The 20,763-nt window shown below is 38.0% G+C and overlaps 2 protein-coding genes across 4 annotated transcripts; one reads left to right on the forward strand and one right to left on the reverse strand.

Moving 5' to 3' along the window:
- Nucleotides 1-722: 722 nt before the first annotated feature.
- On the reverse strand, nt 723-20,723 carry plod1a (procollagen-lysine, 2-oxoglutarate 5-dioxygenase 1a). Of its 3 annotated transcripts, none has more exons than XM_066644657.1 (19): nt 20,580-20,723; nt 10,412-10,503; nt 10,159-10,292; nt 9,767-9,930; nt 8,893-9,005; nt 8,662-8,725; nt 7,160-7,257; nt 6,945-7,046; nt 5,954-6,085; nt 5,387-5,508; nt 5,023-5,127; nt 4,147-4,272; nt 3,799-3,940; nt 3,343-3,456; nt 3,191-3,256; nt 3,000-3,104; nt 2,598-2,744; nt 1,525-1,650; nt 723-1,340 (listed from the first exon to the last, which is right to left on the reverse strand). In XM_066644657.1, the coding sequence occupies exons 1-19, from the start codon at nt 20,656-20,658 to the stop codon at nt 1,185-1,187; spliced, it is 2,187 nt and encodes a 728-aa protein (XP_066500754.1). In that variant the 5' UTR covers nt 20,659-20,723; the 3' UTR covers nt 723-1,184. The 3 variants fall into 3 exon arrangements, with proteins under 3 accessions (XP_066500754.1, XP_066500753.1, XP_066500755.1); XM_066644656.1 differs by lacking the exon at nt 20,580-20,723 and adding an exon at nt 11,847-12,111 and having other exon boundaries at nt 724-1,340; XM_066644658.1 differs by lacking the exon at nt 20,580-20,723 and adding an exon at nt 10,793-10,961 and having other exon boundaries at nt 724-1,340.
- kiaa2013 (KIAA2013 ortholog) lies at nt 14,500-20,725 on the forward strand. Its single transcript, XM_066644660.1, has 3 exons — nt 14,500-16,213; nt 16,855-17,708; nt 20,586-20,725. The coding sequence occupies exons 1-3, from the start codon at nt 15,268-15,270 to the stop codon at nt 20,601-20,603; spliced, it is 1,818 nt and encodes a 605-aa protein (XP_066500757.1). The 5' UTR covers nt 14,500-15,267; the 3' UTR covers nt 20,604-20,725.
- Nucleotides 20,726-20,763: the final 38 nt, after the last annotated feature.

Below are 20,763 nucleotides of genomic sequence, written 5' to 3' on the forward strand. Positions count from 1 at the left end.
AGATTATCTATGGCATTAAGTGGTTAAACTTTGTCCATTTTGCCCTCCAAGGCCACTCAAAATTTGAAGATTTGATCTTGGCCCAAAGTCTTTTCTGTTGACATGTTTATTTTATACAAGCTAAGTACTATTCTCTCACTGTTTTGAATGTTACTGATTTTGCGCTCTGACCTTAATTCTTAACTAAACAATTCCCGAACTGACAAATTGCACTGCAACTGAGACTAGCATTTAAGTTAAGCATTTAACTTCGTGTAAACTTAAAAATATAACATTAAGAGACTGCTCCACAAGGAGGTGCTACTGTGCTTCGAATAAATGAAACGTCTTCTTTCTATAATTTTAATGAGAATGCTCTCATACAGTTGTTGGATTCTATGAACAAGATCTCCCACTCAGTTAAAGCTTTCTATAAAAGTTTTTTAATATATGAATATAGTTCCTTCAAAAAAATATTAAGAAATTAAGTTAAAATACTAGTAGCATCTTTAGTAGGCTATGTCCACTTTGTGTCCATCTAATTATGAATGTAGTCTTAACATAACTGTTTACAGAAATATATTAAATGTCATTTGCAAAATGTTCTTCACTTTGAGACATTACTTTTATATTTAGGTGCAGAAAATATGACAAAAAATGCTTCAATTATTCAAAACAGTAACTTTTATTGACAAAAAAACAATAAAATAAAATGAAAAATAACAATTGACATGAAAAAGAAAAAAAAAAAAAAAAAAAAAAAAAAGCCATCATTCATTTCTAAACAGTAGCACAATTTGCCAAGGAAAAATGTATAAAGTAGAAAGCCTGATGTATAATCTCAAGACAAAAAACAGCAACCCACAATTCACAAAATGGAAAATAAAAAAATAAGGGGAAAGAACCAAGCATTGCTTTGTATAAGTGAAAACTATATAAACCTTTGGTGTGACTGCTTTTGAAGTGAACTAATAAATAAAAGCTTAAGAAAAAGGTACACGCTGCATCTGCCTCAACTGCAAAGCAGGCCTGAGTTCAACAGTTGGCCTTGTAATTACTGTTATGTTAGTAACCTTACAACATAAGGGCAATATATAAGGCACAGTCTCTATCAAGTCAAAATGATTGTCTCTTATCCTGTTTTACCACTCATAATGGATACTAATAGTTTTTGACTAAAAATATTACTTCCCTTTGAGATCAACTCAAGGGTCCACAAATGAGACAGCGATGTATCTGGTGCCTTCTGTAGTGGGGAGGCCTTCGTGATAGTGTGTCAAACGACCCGGGTGCATGAGGGCCCAGCCTTTCCTGGGGGCTCTTATGTAGCAGTTGTACCTAAGGAACCTGCAACCTCCACCCTGAGCAGAAGAACAGATTAGAGGGCATTAGTCTCTTTGCTCACCTGATGCACTGTAGGAAGCCATAAAAAAACGAATTCAGATTTCCAATTTAGACAAAAACTATAAAGTGAAGTAAACAAAATGGCTCAAGGCACATGAAACAGCTGAATACAAAAAAGCAGCCTTAGGCTCTGTTTCTCACCTGATAGTCAATCCCCACTTGATTGAGAGCAATATTTATAGTAAATGTGGATGCATCATGATGAGGTCTTAAAAAAGGCTGTTCGTCGGGCCTGTACCTAACTACAAACGCCAGATCAAACTGAGCCTGCAAGAAGAGAATAGACAGAGAGAGAGAGAGAGAGGAGGTCAAGCAGCATTCACATACGAGACAAATTCATTCATCCATCCATTCATTATCCGTAACCCTTATCCAATTGTAGGGTCGCGGGGGGTCCAGAGCCTACCTGGAATCACTGGGCGCAAGGCGGGAATACACCCTGGAGGGGGCGCCAGTCCTTCACAGGGCAACGAGACAAATTATCAACTATATTAATGATGTCCTTTATTCAGATTGTTTGGACAGATTCACATTTTCTTTGTTTTTTTTCTTTATTCATCCATTCATTGTCTGTAACCGCTTTTCCAGTTCAGGGTCACAGTGGTTCTGAAGCCTACCCAAAATCATTAGGCGCCAGGCAGGAACACACCCTGGAGGGGGCACTAGTCCTTCACAGGGTGACACACACTCACACCTATGAACACTTTTTGAGTCATCGATCCAACTACCAACGTAGGAAACCCATACAGACACAGGAAGAACACACCAAACTCCTAACAGACAGTCACTCCAAAGTGTGGAGAACACTGACACACTAGCACTAGAACTGATTAACCTGCTGTAATCTGTTTACAGTTATTACCGTTGTTATTCTACTATTATTACTAGACCCCAGCCAATAAAATGGTGAACAAAAATATCTGTTATTTAGCATCCAGACACAAACAAATACCGCCTACAACATGCTGATGGTTAGTGTCAATTGCTGGTTTTATAAGAATTTCCTCACTTTGCTCATATTATGATTAGATTAGATCTGACCTCTTTTTAGTGAGTGTCAACTAAACAAAACAGCTACATTATGGTTTGGGACCCACTAAAATGTACAAATTATGCTCAGCACAGTAACAAAGATGACGTTGTGGACTAAAAAAAATGTAAAATGTTCAGACAGAAATCAAGCAGCAAAGCAGCCAAGTAATTGGAGACCTTACCCTTGTGTAGTACCCAGGAAACATTTTTTCTGTGACAGGTGCAATATAGTCCAAGAGAAATTTGTGCCACTCTTTCTCAAAGTTTATCTGATTCATATGAATATCAACTGTGGGAACATTTTCATAACCACCCTGGATCCTCTTGTCCTATAAGCCAAGAAAATATATGACATTAAAAAGAACAAAACACTGTACAATTTTCATTTCAGCAAACAACAGGCTGATTTGTACATACAGTACTATCGTTTATATGAGTAGGTTGTTTTAATCACCAAGCACATTTACATAGTTTAAATATTGTGAAGCAAAAATGTGAAAATAGTCCCTTGGCCATATCCAAAATCTGAAGAATTGAAATATTCAAGACAATATTCATTTCAAACAATGAGTCTGTAAACGTACCACATTGCCACCTCCTGACCATTGTCCAAAATTTTCCATTTCTTCAACAAGGTGTGTGCAGGCCACTTCAGTGAAAATAGGGAACCAGTAAACATCGGGGCAAGGCTGCGTAGAAACATGTTAAAACAAGATTATTTTTTCATTACACCCTTATTAATATATACATTAAACACAATCAGATTTTGTCTTACAGTTTCCACTATGTTGTCCTTCATTATTCTTGAGTAATTCTGATGAATGTATCGCTCCTCCCAGTCCTATTAATGAAAAACAACAGGTTAACTGTAAAGATATTTACAGCATTGACACTAATACATAAAGAATATCTGATATTTCTTCATACCACAGGATTTTCAAAGATCTGCCAAAGATCATTGTGCAGGTGATCCATTTGGTAATTTTCTGTATTTAGCACTCTGCCGAAGGTATGCATATTTGTTACATACATGAAGACTCCCTTGATCATGAAAGAGAAGGAGAATTAAGTAAGAATTATAACAACAGTACATAACATTTTATATTTCTGGATTCATTTATTATTTATTATTTGGAACCCAGTGTAGGGCTGCAGGTTATAATCTCTACACTGCACATAACACATGCTAACAAATGGTCTGTAAGTAGCACCTTCAATAAAAGTACAGGTTAACAGGGTAGTGCTGTGCTAGGTCTATCGCTGAGAAGGAACATCAAATCCCAGCTGTATTGTTTGCAAACATCTTCAACAGGACATCCAAATTATGCTGAAGACTAGCTGTAAAGTGAATGAAAATTTATTGCAGTTAGTAGTTTCACCAACCTGCTCTCGAACCCTAGAGCAGAAGGCCATATCTGGGTCGAGTGTAGAAGACTGGAACAGGTCATCAGCCTTCAGTTCACTCCTCAGAACATCTGCTCTCACCAAGTAAACCTGAGACACATATGGAACGTTCCAGACTCCCCTGAAGAGGTACCACAAAAAAAAAACATTATTTGCCATTCTTCCATACCATTCTTTAACTGTGGCACATTGTTACTTAGTAATCACAATAAGCAGCAATATAATCATAGTACTGTGATGTAAAAATCATGTCTAATAGTCTTTGAACACGCATGTTTTCATTTTTAAATAAACACAAAACTGAAAAAAGATTCAAATGTGACTTACACTCTGCGTCCCTGAACAATGTCTACATAATCCTCCGACCTGGCATAGTACCCATCTGCACTGAGGGCACCCCAGAAATTAGTCCACAGCCGACCAGGTTTGGTCATCATTGGTGCTACAAATGACCTGAGAAGGGTGGAACAAGAAAACCAGAGCAGGGGCCAAGCTATGAGTCAGGCCTGTCACAATAGCCATTTTATGTCATTGATATATTGTCCCAGAATTAATAGCGATAAACAATATTGTTGTTATTTTAAGACAAAATTGTACCACTGATATAATGATAATTTAACAACATGATAAAACAATTACCCCCATTTATAGAGCAGTGAATTATTAGCAAAATATTAAATATATGTCAATTAAAATATAAATAAAATAAAACCACTGTTTTCAAACAAATCAGATCAATGTAACAGCTCCAGAACAGGGAGACCAGTGAAAACCACAGAAGATAATACTGTGACTGGCTAAAATATTAGTTATATTCATTCCTATGAGAAACACTACAGTAAACACAGTGGGCAATATTGAAATTCAGGAAATGTCCACAAGATAAGATATTCTAAGACAAGTAAATGATGTAGTTATTGTGGTACTACCACATGCTATGGCCTTCACAGACCCCTCACACTACATGTATTGATTTGTGCAGAGTCCTGCTTTAAAAGTTACAGAAACTTTCCACATTATTAAAAATCTATCAAACATAATCCATTAAATGTATCCAAACCCAATTGTACAAAAACTGCACAGGATTAAAATCTTTTTAAAGCTTTAATGTTTTGTAAAACATTAAACTCCTCATTTCTAATTAAAATGGACGTAGCTACTAAACTTTCAACATCAAATCCATCACAAGAATTTCTTGCTTACTTGTTTAACTCAATTAGTATCTTAAGTGTGTCTGCATTCTTCAGTACAACATCCACATCCACGCTGAAGAAGTATTCACAGTCAATGTCATCTCGACACATATCACTGCCAAAAAAAAAAACAGAAAGATGAGTACCGATATATTCCAAGCTTAAAACACAAAAGAACAATGATAAACAAATTTTTGTACAGAATTGTAAAATGTGAAAGGCACTATATAAGTGTAATTTATTATGATTATTATTATTATTATTATATGTTCAGGAAATCTAAGTGTAAATATGTGGAGAGTCTTGTTGGAGTTTGTGTGAACATATGTTTTATTATTAAGGAAACCAGGGAGATTTAAATCTTTAGAACTCACAAGCCCAAACTGCGTGAGGTTATAGGGTCAACACCCTCATTTGGACCAATCAGTTTCACAGCCTGGTAGTCTGCTTCATGTTTCTCTAGAAATGAATGGATATGCTGCTCATGGTGTGACTCCTGGATAAGACCAAACAAAAGTATATTATTATACTTTAATGCATTCTTACATTGTCAATGCATGTATTATAATATCATTATGATCATTGAAATAACTGGCTCTGTCCTAAAGTTTATACTAAACATAGTATGTTTGAGATGCGCTTGGCCAGCTTTTTCCGTGTTTACTAGCAACCAGTCCTGACCACTTCACAAAATGATAAATACACAACTGAGTACAATGAGCTGAACAGTCTATACAACACTCTCCTTGTTTCATCTGTCTAATTTTGGATTGTCCATCTGCGATGCAGTTTACACAGTTCATCATAACACATGTCTTTTTCCACATTTGTTTACTAATGACTTAAACATTAACATTGCAAATCATCAAAACATGACATTACAGCACTTTTTCAAAATCGTTTCTAAAACATGAAATGTAAATGATACCATAATGTCTCACCTGATTGTAAATAAAGAGTTGGAGGCGGTTTTTGGGGTACTGCAGATTGAGTAGCCGCTCAAAAAACACTGATACAAATGGAGTGGGCTGCTGAATGAAGATGCCAATGACCACAACTGGATACTGGTTCTCCTGCAGGCCACAAAAGGGACAGCGCTATCAGAGATCAGTCTTTAGAGATTTCTGTCTAGACCAGCTGTTAACACCAGATAACCTTGCAATTTAAAACGTATAAAAGAAAGAAATATTACATCTTGTGGAGCATATCTTAAAATATACCTGAGTTACAAGTTAGTTCCATGATGAATTTTGCAACAGCCAACATCCTTTCAATGTAACTGAAATATATAGAGACCTCTGCACCAGTTTCAGGCAGTACGTTTAGTATAAACTACCATACAGTGTTTTGTTGGCAGCCTAAAAGAAGCTTTTCTTATTTTGCTCTGCATCCAACTTCAGGTGCAGGCTCATTATATATTTATATAATTATTATACATTATTATACTGCCCCCATATGGGCATCCCCAATCACAGCGCTGGACCCACATTCATGAGAACAAAGTTGGGGTAAATCAGTAAGACAAAAGATCTTGTGTGTGCCTGGCTTCTCACTGTTATACACTGGTTTAGGGGCTGTGGGTGGCCCATTGTCATTTAAAGGAACAGACGCTGAAACTAGTCGTTTTGAAAAGGAAGGCTGAAGCAGTGTGCGAATTGTGCTGTGATGCTAGATCGTTTTGGTACTCAAATCAGAGACAATTAATTCAATCCCCAGGGATCTCTATTAATCTCAATTATTAAACCGGCATGTCTTTATATGAGTAAATATTATGCAGTGGACATTAATGAATAAACAATTGACAAAAAAATCCAAACCCAAAACCCTCTTCACACTATCCTAAAGTCATATTTAGCATTAGGCGGTGTAAAGGAAAACTTCGTCCAAGTAGATGAAAGCTACACATTAGTCATTAAGTGAAAAACTACCCACCTTAAGGCCTGAAAGTGGCCGCAAGTCTTCATTGCATAGTTTACAGCCAGTTTCAAACGTCCACACATTTGGGATATAGTTTCCAAGGTAATTTATCTGGAGCTACAACACATCACATAATGGCATTCATAAAAGTAACCATTCATAGTGGTACACATTTTTAAGTGTTTTTAGGTGTCGCATTTAAATGGACATTGAAAGAAACGGCAGTCTACCTTTGTAGGACCATTGCCATGTACAATAACAGGCAAAGTATCGTACAACACATTTCTGGCCCGCACCCTTCCATCCTCAAATTTCAACACCACTTCATCTGCACAAATGAACAAATGAATGAAAAAGGTTTTAGTTCATATACTTCAATATTCAGAGTCATTATCTAGGTGACTATAACCAGTGGCAACTTCTTTGTTAACTGACCTAGAAAATTAGTCTTTCCACTGGGACAGAAATATAAAAGACTCTTTGTAGCACACCATTTCCTCCCTTTTTTGTAAATATCCGAACACAGGTCTCATTTATGTGCCTGGAACTATCATCTGTATCTGATCTGAGAATCATTTATCTACTGCCAAAACAGAAAAACAGTGTTAAGAATGCAGAAAGCTGCAAATGAGCCACAGATTTAAAGTTTAAATATCTATAAAATCTTAATAGATTTGTTGCCAAATGCTGGTTCTTTAAATTCCTCCTCAGAAAACACAGCACTGCATATATACACAGCAAGGCTTTCCAGCTAACGAGACATTTCAGACAAAGCATCTAGCTCTCGGCTGGCTCCTTAGGGATAGAATAATAAAAATAAAATCTTTTCCTTAAATTGGTGTACTTTAATAATGATATCTAAAATTTAACACAACTTTAACCCAAAAGCATTTAAGTTTAAAATGGTTTCTCTTAAGAATTATTCATATTAAAGAAGCTATTCTTGAAAATCTGTGTAAATATACATTTTCTCTGATTTAGCTCTGAATTATTGTAGCTTACTTCACATATTACTACATTCCAGCTTCCTGTTATCTTACTTCATGGAGTGTACTAAAATAAATGAGCTTTCCAGCTGGAGTTTTATCCAAATGTACTTGTTTCTGACCGACAAACTTGGGCTAGTTCTTCTGTAAACACAGCAAGTTTTTGTCAACCAAATGAGACAAGCCTGCCCAGCATCTGTGTAAAGTGTGGAAAGCTGCAGTTCCCAACTCCTGCCGCTGGCCTACGTGTGCACAGGCACATCTTACAGTTGACTCTCACATTCCAGTCCCCGAGGCAAGGAGAGCTTCCCGGGAAAAAGGAGGTCTCACAACAGCCTGGCCCAAAGCCAACAGTGCAGTTAGCCTCCCCTGCAGGGAAGAGGCTTCTACGCATGTGGTGAAAAAAGATGATGGTGCCCATATGAGAGTAATCATCAATTCAGACCTCCACCTTTTCATCAAAGGCATTTTAAAGCTAAAGCCTTGTTAAGTAGGACGTTTCTGAAAAAGCAGGAAGCTTCTTCTCAGATCTCTTCGACAGGGTTCACATCAGGGGGTTTTATAGGGCACAAAAATGGCTCTGTTGCTGTACTATGATGTTACTGGAATACAAAAAGCTGATGCCAGTAGTTTTCATTCTCCTTAGGAAACCCCTATAAAGGCTCAATTCAACATACACTTAAGTTTCTCCTGTGAAATTCTGCTCTTTACGCTAGTGCAGTAAGAAACCAAAATGACACACTCACCAAGCGCTCCATAGAGATTTTGGAACAATCTGCACTTGCTGTCCAGCGTTATATTTATAGATTTCTACAGAGGAAATAACAGAGAAGAAAACTTCACAACACTTCACCAAAAACTCATTAAACCTACAGACAGGAATGCCAACATAGTCCACTGACAACATGAGGGCCAAGATATTTTTGCCTTTAAAAACGCATACATAATAAACTCGATCAACCACAAAAAATACTCACTCGTTTCTCTGGGTTGATGTATATTTTGGTAAAAAACAGCTGGTCACTGTCATCATCTTTGCCTGACCATTCTGAGACCATATTTTTAATGTTGGATGCATAGCCAATAAAGCCTGGATACAGAAAAAGAATAGTCACTGTAAGAACCACAAAAGAAACAACAGTCTGCTATCAGAACCGAATGACGTTTTCTTAGGATTTCCAGTCTCTGCTGTGCTCATCACCAAACATCTGGTATAATCATTATAAAACATGGAGGAAAGATATGTCCAAGCAAACAGGGAGAGAACAATAATGAGAGCAAATGGTGGACACGCTGTTTCACAGCTGCTTGGTTCTTACATCCGCTCAAAACCATGCAATAAAATCACTATGAAATATCACTCTGAAATGCTTAGTCAAAGAAAAGGGCAGCTTCATACATGGGTTAAAGGATGTTCAATAAATGTTCTTCATAATGGAGAACAGATGCTTGTTTTAACTTCTGCACAAGAATTATACCCATACATTAATCTGCCATTGCTATCTTAATATAACATTGGTCCTCAATAAATATGAAATCATCCACATTACAGTTAGTTGTACAGTCAATAAGTAAAGAATAATTAAATCTGCATCATTAAATTCATTCTTACTCCTTTTCCCAAAATAAACAGCAGAAAAAATCGTTAGCCAATGTGCATGCAACGTAGCCTAATGCCAGGCTAAATAACCTTAAATAATACCATTTATATGCCAGGCAGATAAATGCTCACTTAACTAAATAATAGTAATATATTTAATAAATGAATGAGCTCACGACTGCGGAACTATGCTGTATATTACAATTAATATAAAAATGCAGATTTTAATCAACAATGAGAAGAGCACATGCCTCCTGCTCCAAGAAACCTCTTCCCCTCTCTAACATGCGGGTGCTTGTCCTCCAGATGGCGGTCCGGCCAAATGTGTGTCTCAGCAGAGAAGACCACCTTGTGTTTCACTTGTTGAAACTTCTTTAGCAGCTCTTTCGGTCCGGAGGAGAACACTACATCATAGCTGCAGAAAATCAGTACAGTTTGTTTATGAAAGTTCCTGACAATAGCTTTAAAATTAACACAATCTTCTATGTCAATACTTTTAAAAATCATTTTTAAACAATATTTACAAGCACCAGCATTTTATGAGTGGACCAACAGAATTCTCACCTTTTATTAATCCTTTCTCAAAGCTGTTGTTTCTTACAACAGCGATATTTCAAGGGAAAAACAGCTAATAAGTAGCTACCTGTCGATGAAGAGAATGATCTTATCCTCCTCTTTGATGTCGGCCAGGGCTGATTTCAGCAGACGTACTTTCTGTCCGCCTCCTGGTGCAGACATGTAATTCCCACCATTCCATTTCTCACCTCTTCCAAGAACCTGCAAAAGGGAGAAATGAGAAATAGAAAACAACTTTAAAAGAAAGCTTTCAACAAACATGCATGGAAATAACTTGAAGGAAAAAATGACCAACTGCCTTTAACTGAGGTTTTTTGTACCTTAACTGTGTAGTTAAAATGTCGTGCAGAGCCCATGAACCGCTTAAATCCATCCGTTTCTTTTGTAGCTATCGTCAAAACAAGGAGCTTTCCTGTGGGAATAAAGCAAAGAATAAAGAGAGATTACAAGATGACAAAAATAATTCTGCAGACATAACTGTTATAGACATTGTGTCTTTATCAGTGTTAATGCGGCTGCTGAAAGTTTATACTATTTGGTGGATCTTAATCATTTTTATCAGTTTAAAAATTAGAATAGCAGCAGTGGTTAGGAAGAGCCTTCACGATCCCATCCTCAGATAAACCACTGGGATTACACATCAGTATTCAGCCTACGTGCCTTCAAGTTTGTGTATAATGGGGACACCACACATCTCCCACCTTTTTTTTTTCTCTGGGATGTGGACCGGTTTCCTCCCTAATAAAAGCATTCTGCAGTCTGGAGACTCATACATACAAATAAATAGGTCAGTTAGCTACTTCTTGCAGGTAACGTTATTGCAAAAGCATCTGCATTCATTTGCTAACTCTGAATGAGAGATCTCTGCTTGAAATGTTTCAGATCTCACGTCTTCAAAAAGGGAACAACGAGGATAAAACTGTGGTGTCAGCGTTCAGGTCATTCTCCGCTTGCACGTTACATAGAAAAATACTGATTATGAACCGGAAAGACCTTGTTTTGTTTCAGATATTTCACGAAATATGAGACTGTCTTTCTGTATTAAGGTAATGAACAAGAAACCCATGATCGGCTTAAAATATTCCTCTAATTATGAGGGAATCAGGAGGCGTTCAGTGTCCAGAGCGATAAATAACGGCAGAAATTAAGGAAGGTTACGTTACCCAAATACTCAGAGTCTGCCTCAGATGAGATTAACACCGCTTAATTAAATACAAGTCATTCCATTTATACGGAAACCGAAAAATGTAACCGTGAGCGTATTCTCAAGTTAGATATATTTGCAAACCAGTGCTTTTTACACGGCTTATGTAAATCGTTGGGGTTTACAGCGCCTCTCAGTTGAAGTGAACTACCCGCAACACATCGGCATCCAGGCTCCACGTCAGCGGCCTCCCAACGGTCCGCGTATTACAGCTCAGCAACGTTCATAGAAAAATAGAATTACAGTAACAAAAATGCTTTAGATTAATTAGTATTTCACCCACAATCAAGCGTACAGTACTGTGTCGGTGGAGTTTATCTGTCTAAGGTTATGTTTAGAGCCGTGTAACAGCAGTATATTAATAAATCTGAAGTTAGTTTCCTAATTTTAATTTCCACCTTAAATGGTGAAGTAGAGCGCAACTGCCCGGTGCACACCAGAGTGTAACTGCCCGCCCTACTGCGCTGTTTAAGGTGGAAAGGAACGTTTGAACAGAGAGCTGCTGAATTTGAAGCTATTTCCATGCTGGAAGTCAAATAACCTCGCCTCACCTTCAGGAATGTGTCCCTTCGACTCACAGTGCAACGAGGAAAATGCAGTCAAGCCTAAAAGACCCAACACAAGGGTTAGTGTCTCAAGCTTCATGGTCTCCTCTCTCCGCTACTCTCCCAGGATAATAACAACGTAGACGTGCAAACGTGCTGGAGGCCTTTCGACTTAAAGTTAGCTGAAGTTTTATACACAGCCCCCCTATAAACACGCAGACAGTTCAGCCCTCCTTTTCTTCCCACCCTTTCACAAGCCCAGGCTTTGACCACAACCAATCCCATTATACACCCATGCCACAGAGAAAAAGGAGGGGTTGAATTTAAAATCACTAGTTAACTATAATAATAAATCTACTGCAATATAAATATCAGTTGCTTAAACCTTAAAGTTACAGAGGAGATAGGGTCCTTCAGTAACTTCGCCTCAACCACCTTAGAACAGGTACCTTGCATATTCACTTTCTGATCTGTTTATGAGATAAACTTATACATAATACAACAAAAGTCAAAAATCGATCTTCATTTAATTCCAAATAAATACGCTCATTCAGTATAAGCTACATATTTTTAGTGACAGTAAAAAAATGAGACTAACAGAAAATGATACGTCATTTCACTAAATAAATGTTATTTTCAGTAGCCTATTCAGTATCCAAACTGTGGTGGAGTACCAAGTTCTTACTGGAAATTCTCCCATTAGTATTTCAATGTAATCTCAAGGTATATCCTCCACAGTTCTCCTTCTCACTACCAAGTTTTCCTAAACACTTTCAGTGATTTTTGAGGTTCCAGCGTTGAGACAACCAGCCCATTGCTCTGAGAACACAGACTCCTCTTTGTTCAATTATAGTGAGAGTGAGTATTTCCTGTCAGTTTTTCATGGTAATATGTGCTAAAAGGCTCACCACACTTGTGCTCATTCATTCATTCATTCTTCTATAATGTTTTATCCTGATCAATGTTGTGGTGAGTCTGAAGCCTACCTGGAATCACTGGGCACAAGGCAGTAACACACAGGACAATGTGATTGTGTACTGTTTTAAACAACCAGTTCACCAACCAACCTGTATTTTTTGGATTGTGGGAGTAATGGAGCATCCAGAGGAAGCCCACAAAGATAAACACATTAAACTCTTCACACTCTGAGAGGCTTGGTAAGGTTCAAACCCAGAAATTCAATGTAACGGAGCTGTGTTTCTCCTTGTTTAATTATGTAAAAAAGCTTATGTAATATTCATAGCTGTACAAATAGATCAAGTGTGTGTTGTGCGAGGAACGAAACATTGTTTCTTCAGGCCTTGGTGCAAGAAGCACTATGATATGTGGCAATGGACTGTATTTAATTTGATCTAAGACGTGATATACACTTTGTATTTCTGTATGTACATGTGTACACTATACACAATCAGCCATGACATTAAGACCACGTCCTTGTTTCTAATCTAAGTGTCCATTACCTCAGCTCCACTGAACATACAGAGCCACTTTGTTGTTCTACAATTATAGACTGTAGTCCATTTGTTGCTCTGCATACTGTTTGCCCCTTGAGGGTCACCACAGAGCAGGAATTATTTGGGTGGTGGATCAACACTTCTCAACACTGCAGTGACACTGGCCTGCTGTGACAGATAAGTGGATCAGACACAGCAGTGCGGCTGGAGATTTACAACACTGTGACCACCAAAATCATACCTGCTCTTTGGTGGTCCTGTAGGGGTCCTGACCATTGAAGTGCAGGGTGAAATGAGGATAAGAAAAGCAGAGCAACACATGGATAACAGACTGTACACCTGTATGGTAGATGGCACTGATAAAATGGACAGTGAGGGTAGAAATAAAGAGGTAGTAGTAATATAAATTCTGATTGTTGTATGAGCTTGATGAAATGAAATGCAGCTACAAAGTAGCTTTTATAGCACAGTAGTCGTTCTAGCAAATATTATGAACAATTCCTGTTGTGTTTCTTAATTATGAGAATTACATACTTAATTGTTATAATTATATAACAATTTAGTAAATTTTCCAGCCTAGTTTCTTAGTTAAGAATTTAGAAAAATATGTAAAACTAACTAAAACATAAAAACTGTCAGTAAATATATTTAGGAATATAATATATATGTCAAAGCCTGTATAGGTTTACGTATTTATCTTCATGTTAGCATCATGCTAACAGAAATTAGTAGGCATGTCACTTCATTAATTTGATGTTATTCCATGTGAAACAGGACATTTGGTGTGATGTAATGTGGGGGGAACATAACTTGATCCACTGGGATTCGACTAGATGACGAAAAGCAATGTAATTATATTATTGGTTAAACTGTTCCATGCCTGCAGGCTGTTGCCTGTAATCACAGGTCAAAACGTGTTTTACAGAAAACAAATAAATACACTTTAATGAAGGATTATGAAGACGCAATACTTTTGTATTTTATATGATAAAGATAAATAAGCTGCGTTTTGATTTCAGTTTAAATACATATTTTTAAAATAATTTTTATAATTAGAAAATGCTAAGTATATTTAAAAAAAATATTATATTTATTTTTTGTGCATTTATTTCATGTGTTGGAGTGGCTGAACGTGGATCAGCGCTCGATGAAAGTGAATTCGAAAAGATCAGGAAGTGGCCGACGAGACTGATCTGAGATCAGCGATCTGTGGGCGCTCCTCGACGTCATCGGGTAAGCAAGCACGACACTTCCGCTTACCGACGAGGCTGATATGGGGTAAATGAAGGAACACAAAGCAGAAATGTCAGAGAGAGTGGCTAACCGAGCGGAGGACTGGAGCTAGACTGGAATTAAACCGGGTTTACACCAGGAGGAGAGAGGAAAACGGGCGGAAAGCGTTAGTCTGGAGTCGCTGCTGGGTATATTTTTTGGAGGACGTCGCTGAGAAGAGACAGCGCGGAGCTAGCTGCACAAGTCATGGCCAAGACTGTCAGCTGACCACAGAGCTAATAAAGTTACAGCAGCCTCATCTCAGCCGTTTATAGCCGTGATAGTATACATATATATTTTTAACACGCTGAAATGTTCATGTTTTTTCAGCCCTGATATTACTACAGGACATTAAGAAGTACCCCAAGGCAGCACATGACTGGTTAAGAAGCATGGCAAGTTAATTAAACTAAACTCAGTTCTGCCCTACTGAGTCTTCAGAAGGATTTCAAGAAGAAATGTCATGGCCTCTTGTGTCATATGAATTCAATGTTCATGTAGCGACTCTTGAAATAACAGAGAGCATTCACCCTCCTGCTCGTCAGGGCTGTCAGGTCACTCCTATGTACTTGTGTCGGATGTCAAGAAAACAATTAATGACCCTCTGAGATTTCACTTTTTTATTAAACTGCTTAATCTAAAGAGAACAGGGATAATTAGCTTGCACTGGTTAAAGGAAGCACAAATCAGAAGTACAAATCATGTGGCTTCAGCAGAGGTTAAAGGGACTCCCAGGCTTGCTCTCAAGCAGCTGGGCCAGGCGTATGTTGGTTGGCTTGCTTATTTTCTTCATGTTTTACTGGTACCTCTGCTCAGATGGGATCCTGAAGCTTTTTAGTTTCTCCAGAGCGGCTGGAGGGGCTGCAGTACTCTGTCTTCAGCCTGATGTTAGCAGATGGACACTTCTTATTGAACGTGGTGAAGGAATTATCTACACACCCCAAATGAAAGAGTCTGTTCCTTTTGTGACAGGTAATGGACATTTCCTGGTTGATGTGGATTCAAATAAACTCTGGGTGACCTCATCTTCGCAGCCGGGCTCAGCCCCTGTGCACCAGACCGAGTACTTACCTATTGTAAGGTTGCAGATACCAGGTAAGAGCTCTGAAGCACAAGCAAAAATGCTTTTGTACCAGAAAGGATCAGTGCTGTCCTCCAGGTGCATACTTTTGGGTAGTTCCCAGTCTTCTCGGGACTGTGTCATTATTCGGGAGGAATACATAGCCCACCGTAGCAGACCAAATGTCTACCTGCAAAGAGTTCACATAAGCAACCCAACAGACAAAGCAACGTCTGTCGAAGTGTCTACGGAGTCGCCTACTTTTAGGAGTGCTGTGGAGAAGATGGACGACAAGGAGTTCATGCTCTCCTCGGGGAAGGTTTTCACAGAAAGGAAGGACATAGTGGTGGTGGCAGTGGCCTCCAAAAGACTGAGCACACGACTCCAAATTTCAGCTAAGTCTGAATACACTGAAAACATAGTGAGTGTGATTCACACCTCAGAGCCCATAGAACCCTCCAATGTGGACGAGACCTTCAACAAACTTCGAGAAGCTGTCAAGAGAGAGATGGTTGAAGTGTTAAGAGCCAATTTGGAAGACCTAGTGCAGGAGCACCAGAAGGCGTGGTCAGATCTTTTCATCTCTGGCAAGTCAACTTCACATAACCAGTTTTACCGCTATTAACAAATACCAGTAAACGTCACTTTACTGCTTGGTAAACCATAGTTTGCATCCTTAGGGGGAATATATCATTTATTAGATGTTTTGTGTGTCTTGGCTGTGATACATTTCTATTAGACAATTTTGTGATAGTTTGGTGAATGAAATTCACATAGTTTTATCAAGTTAAAGTCATTCTAGTGTCTGAAGTTTGCTTCTTTAAATGTGCACTAGAACTACATAAGGCTAACTTAGAAGTCCTTGGACATTAAACATCACTTGGCTTATATTTAATGAGTGCAGATGTAAAATATATATATAAAAAAATACAAATAAAATTAGCACTCTTCTGTTGGATATGATGTAAATACATTTAAATAGACTAAAGCTAACAGACTTGCAGCAGTATGAAACCTGATATGTACACTGGAAAAAAGGAAACATAATTTTTTAGGTCAAAAGTTTGCATGAATTTAAATGATCTACAACCAGATATGAAGTTTTAGCAACATTTATTAATATACCTCTGGATGTACATATTATGAAATATTTTGGTTATCTGATAAATTAGGTTTTTTTTATTTGTTGCTACCTTAACTGTGTGGTATAACTTGTCATATGTTTCAGGTGTTGAAGTTAGAAAAATCACTGATGCCCATACTCCATCCAGCCAAACAGTCAACACTACCCTGTACTACATCCTCTCTGCCTCCATGGCACCCTTGTTGGACAGTAGTATCGCAGCAGAGGAGCATGAAAGGCTCGAGTCCAGCCTGAACTACGCAGATCACTGCTTCAGCGGCCATGCCACCATGCATGCAGAGAACCTCTGGCCAGGGCGTGTGAGCAGCGTGGCTCAGGTTCTGCAGCTGGTCAACCTCTGGACATTGACCCTCCAGAAGCGAGGCTGCAAAGTGCTGGTGGCAGCAGGTGCACATGGCCTGATGCAGGGTTCAGTGCTCAGTTTTGGTGGTTTGCAGTTCACAGAGAACCATCTGCAGTTCCAGGCTGACCCAGATGTCTTGCACAACAGCTATTCATTGCGTGGCATCCACTATAACAAAGACCTGATCAACCTGGCTGTTCTTCTGGATGATGAGGGGAAGCCCTTCTTGCACGTGTCCGTCAAACCCCAAGAAAAGCCGGTCAAGTTGTACGCCTGTGAGGCTGGGTGCATGAACGAACCTGTGGAATTAACCTCTGAGGTAAGAGGCCATACTTTCCCAGTGATGGTGACCCAGCCTATCACGCCCTTGCTGTACATTTCCACAGACTTGACACATCTGCAGGACCTCAGACACACGCTGCATGTGAAGGCAATCCTGGCGCATGAGGACCACATGGCCAAACAGTATCCAGGGCTGCCCTTCCTCTTCTGGTTTAGTGTGGCCTCCCTCATCACCCTCTTCCACCTGTTTCTTTTTAAACTCATCTACAACGAGTACTGTGGTCCAGGCGCCAAGCCTCTCTTCAGGAGCAAGGTATAGATCCATGAAGGAAACAGCAAAAAATCTGCTTTTGGGTGTTGACTTTTGGTGGTGAATCTCCCTCCCTCCCCCCACTTCTTTCACTCTTCTTTAGTCGCTAACTCTCAAATTTTTCTTCCAGAGATAACTCTGGAAACATCAAAGTGGTGATGATGGTTTAGTAACCCATGAAATACTTCAAATCTACCATAATTGCAGAGCTAGGGCATGTTGAAGATTTTTACACTTCTACTGAATTCTCTACAATCATCACTCTGGATGTGTCTCTGATGTGAACTTCTTACTTACTGAAAGCACCAGTGTAATTGTGGTTGGCACTGCTGTATGAAGCACTCACTGAACTTGCTCAAGTTTTTCCTTTTTTTTTCCCTTTTCCTATTTTCATTAATAGAATTAGAATATTTCTGTCAAAAATTTAACAAATATTTATTTTTTTATACAAAGGCTGATGTTCAGTTTGCAGAATAACAGGTTGCAAATTAATTTTATTGCACAGATTTCTTGAATGTAATTTATCTATCTGAAGACTTGTTCCTTCTTTTTTCACATAAACAACGCATTTTACAGTTCAAAGAAAATGGCGTGATGTGAATTAGTCTCTTGATGAAGTAGCGGACGAGGATTTGTATTTTTATTTAATGAGAAATTTGTGCATAAACTCTTCACTGGTGCCTTCAAGCTTTTCTTCTTCCAAGTTGGTGCAGGGGGTTCTTTTGTTTGTGCTGTCCAGCTTAATCCAGTGTTCTTATTTTTGTTTGTTTTGTTTACATGTTCCTCTCTTTTTAGACAATTGTTTTTACCACCTCCATTTAATTTCATACATGAGTCTAAGAGCAGAACTGAAAACAATGTTATACAAGAACACACTGGAACACTGTTACATTTCACTGTGCTTCATTACAAGACTTTTAAAAGTCACCAAAGGGCAGTAAAGTCAGCAGGGGTTTGCATACTCAGCGGTTAGAGTAAGGTGGCTAATCTGGGATCGGTTTGATCATTTCATATCTTAATCGCTATGGGAACATATGGGCGAATGAAGCAAATCTTAGATTAGCATTTGCGAATTAAACCCAGGGCTTTAATGTTAAATAGGCCATGTCTTTCAGACTTGTTCTACATCTATATTCATGAGCGACTCTCAGGTCTGAGACATCAACATCATTTCTCATAAGAGGTTGTTGATACTACTTTTCCTGTCTGATACCAAAATTACTGTTGAACCCTTGAATATTTCTAATATTGATTCAAGAACTTTCCTTAAAAAACTAGCAAACTGTTTTAATTATAGCACTTCAGTAAAGATGAGCATGTTATAATAGGCTATCATTTCAGAACAAGAGAATCAAGCATTCTGCCCTACCCACAGAAATCCACAAAAACAAGTCACAATGTAAAATGACTATCCCAAGGCTGATTTGTTAGTGACAGCATCAGGTTGGTGTCATCTCATACTTTTTGCTTCATTCACTTCACAGAGAGAAATGTGTTTGAAAATGCATAATGATTTATAGGTCTCCATTTTAGATTCATTTGCTTTATCAAACCAAGCCAAGTATTCTGTTATTCATAGGTGGTACAAACTAATTGGAAAAAAATATTTGTTGTTTGTTACGTTGAAAGAATCGCATTGATTGCAGCAAGAGTGGTTCCTGTTAAGTTGGGTACAAATTCAGGGTAAAAGAGTCTTTGTTTGTTTGCTTGATTACTTTTCCTTTCTCTGTTTGCTTTGAAATCCTCGGGTGCAGAATTGTTTGTGGTGTTTCATTTGTTTGAGTCTTTGTTGTGTTTTTTTTAATTGACTCACAACAATTAAATTAACGAATCAGTGGTGAGAGTTTTCTTTATTAATGCCTCAAGTGGGAAAAAAAACCCATTTCTACCTGGAAATATTCTTCTCTGTTTGGGTGCACATATTTAAACACCTCTAATTGAATGTTTCAGTGTGATAATAAGTACATATCCTCTATAGAACACACATTTCTAATTGTAAAATTCCATGAATAATTAGAAAATTAGACACGAAGTATAACCGATGGCAAAGTTAAGGCATTGCTTTTCCAACATGTTATGTCATATTTAAGTTTGATTTCTTTAGATGATGAGTACTTACTTTCACTTGTAACTTTACTAGAGGTGTTTAATGTTTTGCATACAGTTATAGATTTAACATGTTTCCATGACAGAAAATGATTGTAGTGAGGTAACCATTAGCTTTAAAGTAAAATACTAATACAAAACAAAAAAGTGATGTATAGACTTTTTAACTCTTAGTAAATTAGGCGTAGATTACAATATTCACACAAACCAGCTTATATTTGCCTACCTAAAATGGAAAAAAAAAAAAAAGATTTATACCTATTTACAGAGAAATGTAACTTGTATTATTGGTATAAATCAGTTAACATCACACACTAAAGACACTAGCATATGTTATAATTGGAAGCTCTTTTTTGTATTTTAACAGTTTAAATACAGAGCAGTGATATTAATAAGGGATGCACTGTTCATTATTTTATTCGACCAGGAATAATTTGTTTCTACAATCAAGTTGTCCAAAGTTTCCATCAGCCAAAGTGACTATAAAATGTTGTGCTCTTTACTGGAACAAATGGATATATTAAAATTGTAAATTAAACGTTATTTAGTTAATTAACTTGAACCAAACGTAATTTTGTTACAGATGTGGAAGTAGCTTTCAACTACAGCCAAACTCAAATTGTGCTCATCATGTAAAAAACACATAACTAGCATTAGCATTAGTACCCAATTAGCCCTGCTGTGCCTCCCACTTTGGGAAACACCGGACTTAACTAAAAATATATGAGCAGTCTGTTTATCCCTCATCCCTGCCTGTTGAATATGTACCTCCAGGTTGATGATGACCTCTGATCCCATCCGGCAATGAAGATAAATGATGAGGCAAACGTCTAAGAGGAAGCCCCATCAGAGATGGACGCGTAATGAGCCATGGCTATGATTCCCTCAACATATTTCATGGCGTTCTGTTTCCCAGCTCCATTACTATATTCCCATCTGTACGGCTTAGGAG

The sequence above is a fragment of the Hoplias malabaricus genome, chromosome 14 (assembly GCF_029633855.1).
Source record: "Hoplias malabaricus isolate fHopMal1 chromosome 14, fHopMal1.hap1, whole genome shotgun sequence".
NCBI classification, from domain to species: Eukaryota; Metazoa; Chordata; class Actinopteri; order Characiformes; family Erythrinidae; genus Hoplias; species Hoplias malabaricus.

What these genes read in the sequence shown, in the direction of transcription:
- plod1a (XM_066644656.1), bottom strand. Translation starts at nt 11,940, where the DNA reads ATGAAGCTTGAGACACTAACCCTTGTGTTGGGTCTTTTAGGCTTGACT. An exon ending in ATACTAATTGAGTTAAACAA is followed by an intron (nt 4,273 to 5,022) that starts GTAAGCAAGAAA and finishes CACCCTTCTCAG; the next exon opens with GTCATTTGTAGCACCAATGA. An exon ending in AGGACAACATAGTGGAAACT is followed by an intron (nt 3,105 to 3,190) that starts GTAAGACAAAAT and finishes GTTTCTACGCAG; the next exon opens with CCTTGCCCCGATGTTTACTG.
- kiaa2013 (XM_066644660.1), top strand. Translation starts at nt 15,268, where the DNA reads ATGTGGCTTCAGCAGAGGTTAAAGGGACTCCCAGGCTTGCTCTCAAGC. An exon ending in GTCAGATCTTTTCATCTCTG is followed by an intron (nt 16,214 to 16,854) that starts GCAAGTCAACTT and finishes CATATGTTTCAG; the next exon opens with GTGTTGAAGTTAGAAAAATC.